Here is a 14,984-nt window from a genome sequence, read left to right on the forward strand (position 1 = left end):
ACAAAAGGGAGACGAGCATTGAATCCCACAGAGGAACGGCTAGATAGAGCGATGGCAACTCAAAGATGGTTGGAAGAATTTCCTCATTTTAAATTCAGTAATACAATTGCTGACCGATCCGACCATACTCCAATTTTGCTACGACTCAAATATATGGAGAAGGTGTATAAACCAAGAGTATTTAGGTTCGAAAATGCTTGGTTAGAAGAACAAGAACTCAATCATGTTGTTAGTGAAGCTTGGAGTAAAGAAGGACATGTACCACTTCTGTCCAAGATAAAAAATTGTACGGAAGATCTAGAGGCTTGGGGTGCAAGGTTGAGATCACGGTTTACACGATCCATACGGGAGTATAGGGAGGAAATGGAGCAAAATCAAGATAGCAGCAATGATTTATGTGTCCGAAAATACCAAGAGGCTAGAGAAAAGTTGAGTCAAGTCCTCAAGCAAGAAGAAGAGTATTGGAAACAAAGATCAAAGACGCATTGGCTTCGCGACGGAGACTCAAATACCAAGTTTTTTCATGCCATGGCATCAGCTAGAAGAAAAAGGAACCAGATCACGAAATTAAGTAACAATGAAGGAGACTTGGTTCATGATCAAAGAGGGATGTGTAATATTGCCAAGGAATATTTTGACGATTTATTCCAACAAGGAGATAATGATGATGAAGAGGTGATTAGTCTTATGGGTGGTCGAGTAACAAATGAGGATAACCAGAGTCTTACTAGAGATTTCCACATCGAGGAATTCAAAGATGCACTGTCCAGCATGCATTCTGACAAGGCCCCAGGACCGGATGGGCTGAACCCGGCTTTTTATAAAAGATTTTGGGACCTATGTGGTTCTGAAGTGTTCCAAACAAGCAAACAATGGCTCCAGAGAGGGCGGTTTCCGGATCAGCTGAATAATACTAATATTGTACTCATTCCTAAAGTGGACAATCCGACCTCAATGAAAGATCTCAGACCAATATCACTTTGTAATGTACTCTACAAGATTATTTCTAAAGTGTTGGCTAATAGATTAAAACCCCTCCTCAACAGGTATATCTCTACTGAACAATCTGCTTTTGTGGCTGATAGATCTATTCTTGATAATGTTATGGTGGCTATGGAAACAATTCACCATATGAAATGTAAAGTAAAAGGGAAAGTAGGGGAGGTAGCACTTAAAATAGATATTAGCAAAGCTTATGATCGGGTAGATTGGCAGTACCTTATTAGAGTAATGGATAAAATGGGTTTTTGTGATAAGTGGGTGAAGTGGATTAAAATGTGCCTCGAGTCAGTCCAATACTCCGTCTCGGTTAATGGTGAAAATGTAGGACCAATAATACCAGAGAGAGGCCTCCGCCAAGGTGATCCATTATCACCGTACTTATTTATTTTATGTGCTGAAGGATTATCTTCATTAATTAAAAAATATGAGGGACGAGGCGATATTCATGGTGTAAAGGTGTGTAGAGGGGCCCCTAATATATCACACTTGCTCTTTGCTGATGATTGTTTTTTGTTCTTCAGAGCAGATGTGCGAGAAGCCCAATGCATGAAGAAGATCCTTAACGTTTATGAGAAAGCCTCTGGCCAAGCAATTAACTATGCAAAGTCTGAGGTGTATTTTAGTAGAAACACTCCTAATAACATGAAGGAAAGTATATCTGATATTTTAGGAGTTAAAGAAGTATTGGGAACAGGGCGATATCTTGGTATGCCATCGATGATTGGTAGAAACAAGAAAGCTATGTTTGGATATCTCAAGGATAGAATGTGGAAGAAGATTCAAAGCTGGTCAGGGAAGCATCTGTCTAAAGCAGGTAGAGAGGTGTTAGTTAAATCTGTTGCACAGGCCATTCCTGCCTATTGTATGAGCACAATTCTTTTACCAGAATCACTAGGTGAGGAGCTAGAAAGAATGATAAATTCATTTTGGTGGGGATCGAATAAAAATACAGGAAGAGGTATTAACTGGTTACGATGGGAAAAGTTAACTATGAGGAAAGAACATGGAGGTATGGGATTCCGTCATATGTATGGGTTTAATTTGGCAATGCTAGGGAAGCAAAGTTGGAAACTTGTTTCCAACCATGATACTATATTTTCTCAAGTCTTCAAAGCTAAATACTATCCTAAAGAGGGATTTCTTGATGCTAAATTGGGTCATAATCCAAGCTATGTGTGGCGTAGTATCAATGCTTCACGGGTGATTGTTAAAAGAGGCCTACGATGGAAATTGGGTAGTGGGGCGAAAGTTCATGTTTGGAAACAACCTTGGTTACGTGATGACAGAAATGCTTTTGTTACAACTGCGATCATTGAAAGTAGAGCAGATATGAGAGTAGCTGATCTCATAGATTATAATACGGGGATGTGGAAAAATGACTTTATTCAACAAACCTTTAATTCAAGAGATGCTGATGAGATCATGAAGATTCCACTAAATTTGCTACAGAATGATGATATTCCAATATGGAGATTTAGCAAGAATGGCGTTTACTCGGTTCGATCTGCATATTATCAACTCATGGAAACTATTGTAGACAACAATCATCTTAAAGTGGAAGGTAATTGGAAGAAACTTTGGCAATTGCAGGTACCGAATAAAGTCAAATTATTCTTGTGGCGAGCACTGCGTGGTTGCCTTCCGGTTCGGGGTCGTTTAGTGCAGAAAGGAATACCATGTAATAATAAATGTCCTCATTGTGATAGTTATGCAGAGAATGAATGGCATTGCTTTTTCGGTTGTAAAACAGCCTATGAAGTGTGGCTAGAAACTGATGAATGGCAGCAGATAAATCATTTCATGACAGACGCGAGAGGATTTGTATCGATGATGTTTGAGATGATTGAAAAGATTGAACATGAAACCATGTCAAAAATTGCTATGATGCTTTGGACAATTTGGTGGAGAAGAAATAAAAAATGTTGGCAAGATAGAAGTCCAACAATCTTTGAGGTTAGGAGAAGAGCAAAAGAGAATTTGCAAGATTGGTTGAAGGTACAACAACAGAAAAATACGAACTGCAGAAACATAGCACCAGAGGATTATAAGTGGACAAAACCATCTCGAGGGATGATCAAGTGTAACATCGACTCTGCGTGTTATATGGAGCAAAATATCTACAGTGTTGGAGCATGTATTCGTAATGAACAAGGCCAATTTGTACAAGCTTACGCGAAGCGATCTGCAGGCCGCCCAAATATTGCAGAAGCCGAAGCCATGGGTCTGCTAGAAGTATTACGTTGGTTGAAGAGTACAAATAGAACAAGTACACCAATTGTCATTGAAACAGATTGTATGCAAGTAGCAAAAGCCATTCTAGCAAAACCAGTAAACAAGACTGAATTTGGTAGCATAATCGAGTTGTGTCTTAGAATATTAGCTGAATTTGATAACTGTAAGGTCAGTTTCGTTAGGCGACAAGCCAATCGAGTAGCTCATGAATTAGCTCAGGCGACTCGTATTTTAGCTAGTCCCCAAGTTTATAATTTTTGTCCACCTTATATTGAACTTATCATTATGAATGAAATGCACTAAATTTGCTTGCGTCAAAAAAAAAAAAAAAATAAAAAAACCATAATAACAACAAATTTTGCTGTAGGACGAAGAGATAACAGAAGGGAGTTCAGAAGAAATATGGCGATGGCGAATAGCAGCGTGTCACTGTTAATGTCTTCTTTCATGGGAGATCAATTCCTACGCTGCTCACGTCACCATTCTCTTCCTCAACTATTCCGTTACAAACCAGGTTTCTCTTTCTCCTTCTCAATCATTTCATCCATTGAAACCTTCAAAATTCTTCTTCATTTTTTTGCTCCTCCTCTCTGTTACAGGAATCAATCATGTTTCGATGCAGTTACCTCGATCACTTTCTGGCTTAACCAATCTCTTATTCAATAGAAGGTAGTTACACCACACTTTTAATTAATTAATTAATTTATTTCTATGGTTCATTGTGTATTTACTTATGGCTAATTTTAGGGTGCATTAGTGGTTTAGGTTTTGAATCGTGAACAAGTATTTTTCATGATTAGATGATTAAGTTCCATCATATGTTATGGTATATCCACCACACCAAATCTACTTTCTCTTTTTCCCCTTCCCCAACCCGAGAAAGATGAGGACAAAAGAGAAGGCTATTCTAATGGCTGTTATTTTCCGTTTATGTTTCTGTATGTTCTGGTTTGGATTATTGATTTTGTGTCATAGGAACTTCGATTCTTATCGGTATGTTTATTTTTATCAAGTACATTGGAAACTAATACCTAAGATTGTGTGTGTATTGTTTCTGAGAGCTATATTTTATTTTGTAATGTATAATTTTACGAAGCTTGGAGAATGTGAATGTTATTGATTAGGCCTATTGATTTTAGGGGGAGAAAGAGAGATGGACGAGGTTTACGACAAAGGAGGTTGAGAGGGTGGGGAAACGAGGGGGACAAATTTTTTAAATGCTTCCTTACATTTCAATATCGTTGGCCTGTTTCGATTGCTTATTTGAGCTTATCTAATCGCATATGTTTTGTGAGACTGTTTGGGAAAAGAATTATGCAAACAAGCTTATGCAAATTTCATAGAAAAAATTTCAACTTATTTTCATTTGTTCTCCAATACAGCTTATGAGAATAGCTCGTAGCATATATAAAAACCACAACAGAAAACTCTTAAGATCAGGAATCGCCTTTCTTTTCTATTTTCTTTCACGCCTTGAGCCTGAACTAACTCATTTATCTTTCAGTCTTGTCTTGTTCGGCTAGCTCCAAGCAAGAACATCAATTTATCTTTATTTTATCGTTTTCTACAAAAAATAGCTTATGGAAGCCTATACTTAAGCGCTTATCATGATAAGCGCTTGTGGTATAAGATGCAAATAAGCTGTTTATCCAAACATACCTTATTGTGTTAGTGTGTAGCAGTAACCTAACCAATAACAACTAGACTTGAGCATGGCTTTATAATTTGTTTTTTAAAGTTAATATATTCAATGCAGAAAATCAGGGGAAAATGGTTCCATTTTTTTATGTTGTGTATTTCTAAATTTTATGGCACTACTCTAGTTTTTCAAACGTTGCTGTTATTTATCGTAGACTTTTTAATCAGTGTTGTTAAAAATCAGCAGCTATAGCATATCGGAATTTGAGCAAATCGTTATTATACCGCAGTACGCTATTTAGTACAAATTGTTGTTAAATAATGACTATGGTGGTGTCGGCGCTATAACACTATTGAGCAACATAGTTTGAACAACCTGCTTATTCCTGAATCTATGATTGAGAACACTACTTTTAACTATGTTGAGCTGCAGCCAGTGCTGCTTAGGGGGTATTTGTTCATCTCCCATTGTGTTCCTTTTGGTTTAAACTTTTACATGTTGTCTTTGTAGGAATATTGATGAATTGTCTAATAGCAACCGTAAACGCTTGAGACCTGGAATAGTTTCTCCGCGACGAAAAGTGCCCAAGGACATAACAAAGCCTCCATATGTAAAATCTATGGTTCCCCCAGGGATTGCGAGTGGACCTGAAGTGCATGACAAGAAGGGGATAGAATGCATGAGAGCCTCTGGTAGGCTTGCAGCACAGGTTCTTCAATATGCTGGCACTTTAGTCAAGGTGCGTTCTTTTTATCTTTGGTCAGTGAATCCCACACTCTCTAATTGTTTGTTTCCTATATAAATTCTGATTGCTTATTATATGTAAAGCAAACAACTTATTAATACTATGAGGATGACTAAGGTAGTGTTTGGCCCATCTATTTTTGAGCTTTTCATCTCCTTAAAGTAGAAGCTAGGCCAAACATACTTTTTCACAAGTTCTTAAAAATGAGAAGGAGCTTAATAATTGCACTAAAAAGGAGATCGAAGAAAAGTTTATAATATGAACTTTTGCTGGACTTATAGAGAACAAACTACACATCAAATCCTGGCTATGGCAATTTATAATATATATTTTATGATTTTGTCTTTTTTGTTTCGAGTGATACATTCCCTTTTTATTTTTTTATAAGTATGATGATAATGTTATATCCCTTTTATGTTCAAAATGTGTCTATATTATGTCAATATATTATGTTAAACCTATGTAAGTTTATATTTCGTTAAAAAAATGGCAATTTTTTTTTTTTTTTAAATTTTGACCGTTAGGGACTAAAAACAAAACAAATTTTTTTGTAGGTATGAAAACAAATAATTTGTTTTATATGGACGAAAATCAAAATATTGTAGTAGTGTGTTGGACAAAATCATGGCACTTATTTTTAAGATACCTGTGTACACATGTTTAAAACTTTTAAAGTTCCTTTTGGTGTGAAATTAAGCATGTCTTCAGATTCAGTAAGGGTTCTTGGATCAATCAAATGATTCAGCCCTTGGTTAGGATTTTCAGCCACAACAATAGGATTACTGAAATGAACAATTTTTACAATAAGTAATTCAACCATTTCCACACATTTATATAGAGACTCAGATACATAGTAGGAGTATATCATTAATGTTTTCATACTACCTTGCACGTAATGCATGTGCCTCTGGAATATCTGGGTTAAAGAGCACCCTAGATGAGTTGATAGTATTCTGAAGAACAGGGTTGTTTGCAAACCAATGAAGTAATAAAGTAGTTAATAAAAAACTTTGGTTTTTGTTACTAAAAATATCCAATATAAACACTTACTCTGCAAAATCTTGATCTTAGCAAATAGGATTGCGACAACAGCATTGGTTGAATTGCCAGAAGCAATGAAGTTGTTTAGTGCATCAACATGGTTGCCAAATAAACTACATTTATAATGAAACCCGTGTAGTAATTTTAAAAAATATTTATAAGTTCACAATGATTAGTTTAAGTTGATCATAGTGATAGTGATTTAAAATAATGTAATTACTTATTAATTAATTAATCTTAAACATGCAACTAAACCCTTTTACATACCCATTAGTGTTGAGTCCAATGACTACCATCTTGTATGACTGTCCCTTTTTTTGAAAATGTTTTTTAGTACCAACAACAGTAAGAATGCCAATCACATCTATCAAATGAAGATATAAGGTTTTTAAGAAAACAAATTAAAAAAAGCTTCCCTCAACTGTATGAGAACTAATTAATTGATACATGTACTAAGCAACCAAATAATTATTGTCAAATGAGGCAGCAAATAAATCAGGGGGATTGGCAAAAAATAATGAGTTCTGAGAGTCCAAGCGGTACCCAAGTGTCTTTCCTGCCCCTTGCTTTGTTTTATGCACATATTCTGAGAGTCCAAATTAACTAAGAAACGTTGGATGTTGTTATTGTTGTGATGTTGTCAAGTGCAGGAAAATGTAACCATACTTTTTTAAAGAGCGAGATTTATGTAATCTATCAAATGTTAATAAAATTAAATTGTTGCACGGATTGGTATGTTTTTATCTAAAAAGAGAAAAGTTGTTTTTATGTTAGTTTTAACTTCTGTTGACAGCCAGGCATAACAACAGATGAAATTGACGAAGCAGTTCACCAAATGATAATTGATAATGGAGCATACCCATCTCCTCTTGGCTATGGTGGTTTTCCAAAGAGTGTCTGCACATCTGTGAATGAATGCATTTGCCATGGAATACCAGATTCCCGTTCCCTTGAGGTCCTTCTATACAACTCTAAATTTATACAATTATATATCTTCGGTGCAAAGTTGTTGACACGTTGTTTTATTTGCAGGATGGTGATATAATCAACATTGATGTTACTGTTTATCTAAATGTAAGTTGTATTATTTTATTTTTGTTTGGTGTGGCGGGGGTGCTTATTTTGCCTTTTTTTTTTAGGATTTGGAGGGGACTGGTCATGGAATTTCATGTTCTGTGTACTTTAATACCTGATTTCATTACTTTGTACCCTGCTTAGAACAATTATGTCCTCTTCTTATGTGATGTTGGAGGGGATGATGGAGGGTAGGAATTATTTATCATACACATATTACTGTTTGGTTCTTTTAAAGCTTGGTCCTATCCTATGTCAATTTTTGTATGAGTATTAATTCATCTAGCATATTTTGAAACGAGTATGCTGCATTAATGTTGGTTGGTTTCCCCATTTTTATTTGTTTTGCAATTGCATTAAAATATATGAAATTTGTGCTTTTATTTGATGACTGAACAGATGGATATGATTTGTAGGGCTATCATGGTGATACATCGACAACTTTCTTTTGCGGAGATGTCAATGATGAAGCCAAAAAACTAGTACAGGTACCAGTTTGTCTTCATGCCAAAAATGGCTGTGATATGGGGCTTTTGTATGTTTCATACTTCCATGCACCCTTCATTAGTTCTGCATTTTAATCCGATTCTTGTTATGATGTATTAGTGAACCATGAACTAGTGTCTTCACTAATTCAATGACCAGTTCAGTGTTCAAAATAATAGTAAAAAATTTAACTCGGAGTTTAGATTACTTGGCCTAGAAAGCTAATTGTTTCTTTGATGGGTTTGGTTTTGCCCCCGCCCATCCTTTTTACTTTCTTTTATCAATGTTATCATGTTATCTTTGGGGGCTACTGCTGGTTGTTGGTTTGACGGGGTACCAACATAGTTGGGATGTCATCACATCATAATGTCGCTTTGCACTTCCAATTTTGTTTAAAAAATAATGAGGATTTACAGTGAAGTGATCATTAACAGAATGATATGGAGTCAACTGGTTCTCTTAAGACTTTGAATTTTAGATGCTGTGCTAACAACGGGATGTTTTTATATTCACTTTAGCTTTAGAACTCATGCTGGATTATTCTCTTAACTATTATTTTAAGTTTTTAGCTTTAGAACTTTGCAATATCAGGAATAGAAAGAAAGCTACTTACTGGTATATATGGCATTAAAAATATTTACTATCTTAGCAGAGCCGTAACTATACAAGTGTCAACGTCTAAAGCTATCCAGTAGGAAATGTACCACTTATTCATTTATGGCCTTTTATTTTCATTCTCTGGTCGCTAGGAGATGTACCACTTATTCCTGGAATTTGTATATCCCGTTAAATTGATTGACTAACCTTTTTTCAAATATAATGGAATTTATTTATATTTTTTCCCATACCGCGCATTCGAGGATGTATCATATGAGAATGACAATTATATATGAGAATGGTGAGAATGAATATGAGCCATGTGATCAAAATTGTGTGGCTGAGATTAAAAAAGACTCTTTTAAGTTTGTCACATGAGATTGTTTCTTCTCACAACACAAACCACTTAACTTCTCTCACTCTCTCTTCCTTCCCAGAACTCCCTTCTTCTGCGCCCCTTCGTTGTTCACCTTTCATCGTTTGAAATCTTCATACCCCCGTCCAATTTCTTTAATCAGCAAAATTTAATTGACAAAAGTTTGAAATTAATAAAATTGATAATTAAGATTAAAGATTGATTTGCCAACTATCCCTATCACTATACGGTGGTGATGATTAATTGATTTTGTGGCAATCTCTCCAAAATAATTGATTTTTGATTTTGTGGCAAAGAAAAAGAAATCCAATTTAAATCCACCTCCAGAAATTGAACAGAGCAAGATTTGGTGATGTGAAAATCGATGTGTGTCTTCATATTTGTTTTGGACCGCCATAGATAGAGAGGTCCATTGGTGGTGGTGCGGCGGCGGCATTGAGAGATAGAGAGAAATTTGACCGGGAACGGAAGAGAGGGTGTGAGAAGCTGAGCAGTTTGTGTTGTGAGAAGAAAGAATCTATTAATCTCTGCCACACGTTTTTGATCACATGGCTCATATGCATTCTCGCCATTCTCATATATAATTGTCATTCTCATATGATACATCCTCCCGCGCATTCTTATTGTTTTTGTTTGTTGAGAATCATGAGATACTGTTCTGGAAGTCTCTTATGCGGCCTTTTTTGAAGTGTTTCTTGTGTGGTTAGAAATGAGACACTGTCCTCGACATTTGTTTTATACTTATCGGAGTGGGGTTTTTCCCCTTATGTGATACAGGTCACTAAAGAAAGCCTAGATAAAGCGATATCAGTATGTGGACCAGGAGTGGAATTTAAGAAAATTGGCAAAACAATTCAGTAAGATGTTGCAATCATTTGTTCTCTCATTCCTGCATTTCCTTATTCCACATAAATTCAGAAACTCCCAGGCATTAGGATTATGTATAATAAATGGTAATTGCATTGGTTTAGACTCATGACACTTAACTTTACTAGTTTTTTTTTTTTTTTTTTTTTGAGAAAAACTTTACAAGGTTAATAACAAAAAAAATGTAAGTTTATATTCTTTAAATAATTCTTCTAAAAATTAATCATCCCCAACACGGATTAAATTATTTAAACATGCCACCAAATTAATTTTTAATGAAGTTCCAACCTTTGAGTAATACCCTTTTGAGTATCTAATAATTTTTCCCTGAGATGACTCATTCAGCCCAAATCTTCCATGATAAGTATTGATATTTTCATACAGACTGTTTTTATGAAAATGTGCACTTCTCTACAAGGACTCAGTCATCAACTTCACATTCATATAGTCGTGCCTTGTCGTCTGAAACATTTTGTAGAAAAACTGTGCTAGAAAACCAGAAGAAAGGGGGAGCTTGCTTCTTCTTCCATGGCCTTCATAGTTCCCTTTAGCATACCTACCTCTACCTTTTACTTCTCAGGCCTTAACATAGGAATGAGTTGAATAATTTCAAAACAATAATTTGAAGGAAACAAAAGCTGCATATACGCATTTATCAATATTATTTTAGTATGAGTTAGTAGTTGATGACTGTGATTTAAATTAATTTTGATTCTTGATTAATTATTCATCTTTGATATATTTTCTTTCTTTTTTTAAGTGATCATGCAGATAAATATGGATACGGTGTTGTGCAACAGTTTGTTGGCCATGGAGTTGGACGTGTTTTTCATGCTGATCCAGTTATTCTTCACTTTAGTAATTATCTTTAACTGTGTGCTTCTGTCATTATTACTTGTTAGTTTTACTTCAATTCTATTCCACCCTGCTTAATTTAGTAAGTTATGTTGAGAAATTATCAAATAATGTTCTGTATAGACTAATGAATTGAAAAAGCCAGAGGTTTGTAAGTAAAGTTATTTTTTTTACTACAGAAAAGTTGGTAATAATCCATTAAACTTTACAAAAAAGTCTTATATTTTATATTCAAAAAGGAAAAATGAGGGTCCCTGTTAGCTTATATTGTTATACATGTATTCCATCTTGGACATATTGATTTAGCTGTTGAATTTCAAATGTCTTGTTTGGTCTTTCTTGGCTTAGCCACCTTTATTTTATATTATAAATATTTCATATCCCTTGCTCATGTTTTCTACAAACCTCAAAATACTTTATTGCCTGTCAGATGTGATTTCCTTTCTGTCAATGTCTCAACTCCCAGTTATGTTTGTAACATCATTATTATTTTATCTTTAGGAAACAATGAAGATGGGCGAATGATGTTAAATCAAACCTTCACGATTGGTAATTTTTTTCCTTTCATACAATATATTTTGGTTTTGAACTCATGCTTATGCTTTTTGTTTTTGAGCTGGAAACCCTTGTTCCGTGTTGCATGGATTGGGTTTCAATATTATATCTTATAAGTTACAATATTATTATTTTTTAAATTGAGATATGGGTATGGTTAAGTATATATTTAAATATGTAAAAATATTGTATAGTTCAGATTTCAGACTTATTCCAAGTGTAAAAATACTTATTGCCTTTAATTACTTCCCTCTTCTTTGAAGTTCTCTCTTTCCCTTCCACTTGAAAATTTCCACCTTTTGTAGCTTAAAAAACATGTTAGTTCAACATCTTCATGCATCTACCAATAAAAGTTCACAGGTCCAAACATATGGCCACACCACACTGAATTTAAATTTTGAAGCTGCTGTATATGTATGATAAGACTTGAGAATATTCACAATAAGGACATAAAATACGGATATGCAATACGGTATATGTATGCCACTTATTTTAGAGTAATTGTGTGTAATTGCCTTTGGATTTACATAGGCTAAGTATATGTAGCTTTTTAATTTGGCACAGATGTGCAACAGCTCAGATGTGGGGAAGGGGGGTGCATGCGAATTTACATAGGGTTTCTAACTGTTTTAATTATGCATTGTCGAGGTGGAGGACGGAAATATAGAGGGAAGATAAAGTGCTGTGTTGGAAACTTTTGATTTTAACACCCTAGTGCAGTGTTTGGTAAAAGTAATGGAAATGTAAATGAGTGAAAATAATGATTTTCCTCTGATTGAACAGTAGGAAATGTAGATAACACTGCAATGGAAAAAAAATAGTTAAAGTATTATCCTTCATTTTCAGATCATTTTAACCTCATATTACAGAAGAAGTGGCCAGAAATTAGGGACCCAAACCATATTTGAGCTCTTAACATTCTGATTTCAACCCCACAATTATTTTTCTTCAATGTTACCATCATGTGCAAAATGATTTTTATCCCAAATTTTCCTTTCCATCACCGATCACTACCTTCTCATTTTTAAGCTAAGCCAAGCTCCAAGCATATCCTTGGTGTTTTATTTTGCAAGTGTTAAATTATTATGGGTTTTGGGGGGTTTCTTGAATGTATATCCTGCTTAAACTTTTTGAAAACCGATCAGCGGTTCATGATGTATAAACAAGGATGTGTTGCTGTGCATGTTTATCATTCTATTAATTTTTACTTGCATATCTAATTTGAGAGAAAGCTGATATGAGAATGTTGCATTGTATTAGTGGAATTACTTAACAAGATATAATAAAAAATGATAGCATTAGAAAAAGAATCAGGGTAGCACCTATTAAAAGATGGTTAAATTTAGTTTTAGGTGGTTTGGGCATGTAAGGAGGAGATCTGTAGATATAGTAGTAAGAAGAGTAGATCAGACGAGGGGGAGCCCAATTGTTAGAGGTAGAGGAAGACAAATAAACTATAGGCAAAAGACTTTGAGCACAATGGTTTGAATCTCAACACGATTTATGATAGAACATTACAACATCACTTTGATCCATATATCTGATTTCACCGAGTGGGACAAGGATTTGTTGTTGTTGATGTTTAATTTGAGAAAAGCTCACGTCACATGAATACACACCACTAAGCTACAATTCATCGCATTTTGAAGAAATTGTGATTAAGAATGGTTGGCCTTTGATAAAACAGAAATAGCTGTCACAATGTGGAAATAAATGTATACATTAACCATGGCATGGTTATCATGAGTCAGTCATGCACTTAACAGCGTTTTAATTGCGTTAGTGAAAAAATCCGCCAAGATATATAGGTCTTGTTATATTGTTAACATAATTTTCCTTTACCTTGTAAATTTTACAGAACCAATGCTGACTATTGGCAGCATCAATCCTGTGATGTGGAAAGACAATTGGACAGTTGTAACGGAAGATGGAAGTCTTTCAGCTCAGTTTGAACACACCATTTTGATAACACCCGATGGGGCTGAAATTATGACTCAATGCTGATAGATGCAAACATTCAATATCTTTGCATCACTCGCACAGAGAAGCTTATTATTGAGGAGATGCTATTAATTTATTTACTTCCAGCTTCATATCGAAGTTCTTGCTGGAGATTACCCAAGGTAAACGACAACGAAGCTTGTGCCAAATGAGTAACAGTGTTGTATTGTTTCTGTATCATATTTATATGGTCTTAAATTTTTACTGTCTCCTCCTCATCAATTGATATTTAATTATATACTCCTTTTTCATTGTTATGGCGGGGAGAAAACAATGGCACTGTATATAGCTAGTAATTATCAGCTTGGATTTATATCTTGACAAGGCCAAAAAAGTAGAGGATTCCCTCAATGTTGTTCACTGTATGCGAAATAAGCTGAAAGTGAAAACCATTATATATCAGGTGTAATGCATAAATTTAACGTTATATAATAGGTAACTTTCCTTATTTTTTTGCACCGTTTTGGATACATCAAACGGTCCAGAAATCTCCACATGACATAGCTCATTGGAGTGCCCCAACTCAATCATAGGTAGATGCCAGTAAAAGAAATATCATCTTGATCTCCTTTGAGTTTTTATCCGTAAAATGGAAGGTTATTTGATTATTTTTTATTTTTTTTTTAGAATTATCTACTTATCATAATATAAAATTATAAGCATTTGATTAAGTATTTAGCATATGTTAGAAAGAGTAGATGTCAAAATTACACTGTTGTAATATTTTGGTATTGGTATATCATTCAATAAATTTAATCTAGATACTTGTACTTGTTCAAAAATCTAGATACTTGTATCATAAATTTTCTAAGTATGATCTATGTGATGACAATTTTTAATAGAATTGAATTTGAGTTCTTTCGAACAATTCGTCTTAAAGAGAATTTCTTAATCACTTGAACTCAATTACTTGGTTAATCAAACTTTGAGTTTTACTTCCGTTAAATTGATACAAAAGTAAAAAACTTAGTTAAATGTATTCACCGTACAACAGTATGCAAGTCTCAAACTGGTAGCGTTTGATAGATATTTATTTTTTTTTACAATAATTTGATTTGATTTTTTTTTTTACAAATTGATCCTTAATATTATCCTATCATGTTTATATATTTTTAAAATTCTCGTCATGAAAGAAATGGATGAAATTTTTTTTAATAGTATTCATTGTCGTGTAATCGTCTTGGTGATTTGATTAGTACCATGATATGTGTAAGTTGCGTTATGAAATTCAGGTGGCTAGGGGAGCTAATTAAACAAAGGAAGTCTTTCTATTAAGGTTCCTTATGGCTTATATATATTTTTATTCTCTCCATACTTATTTAAAGACTGACGTTTCTTGCTTTTTAGATCGATTGTTAAGAGTCACACTAAATGTTAAATAACTTAAATATGAGTTTATAAATCAATTTTAAAATTACGTTAAATTTCTAACTCTAAACAAGATTAAACTTAATTTTTTTAATTTTGTCAATTCATTTTTTCCTTATTATTGCGTCGAGTTTGTATGCATTGGA

General features: G+C 34.3%; 1 protein-coding gene across 1 annotated transcript; it reads left to right on the forward strand.

The window, feature by feature from the left end:
* Window positions 1-3,581: 3,581 nt before the first annotated feature.
* LOC123908613 (methionine aminopeptidase 1D, chloroplastic/mitochondrial) lies at window positions 3,582-13,918 on the forward strand. Its single transcript, XM_045959299.1, has 10 exons — window positions 3,582-3,748; window positions 3,834-3,903; window positions 5,384-5,612; window positions 7,453-7,614; window positions 7,692-7,733; window positions 8,150-8,221; window positions 9,970-10,049; window positions 10,820-10,917; window positions 11,416-11,463; window positions 13,328-13,918. The coding sequence occupies exons 1-10, from the start codon at window positions 3,637-3,639 to the stop codon at window positions 13,471-13,473; spliced, it is 1,059 nt and encodes a 352-aa protein (XP_045815255.1). The 5' UTR covers window positions 3,582-3,636; the 3' UTR covers window positions 13,474-13,918.
* Window positions 13,919-14,984: the final 1,066 nt, after the last annotated feature.

This window comes from Trifolium pratense, linkage group LG2 (assembly GCF_020283565.1).
Source record: "Trifolium pratense cultivar HEN17-A07 linkage group LG2, ARS_RC_1.1, whole genome shotgun sequence".
Classification (NCBI taxonomy): Eukaryota; Viridiplantae; Streptophyta; class Magnoliopsida; order Fabales; family Fabaceae; genus Trifolium; species Trifolium pratense.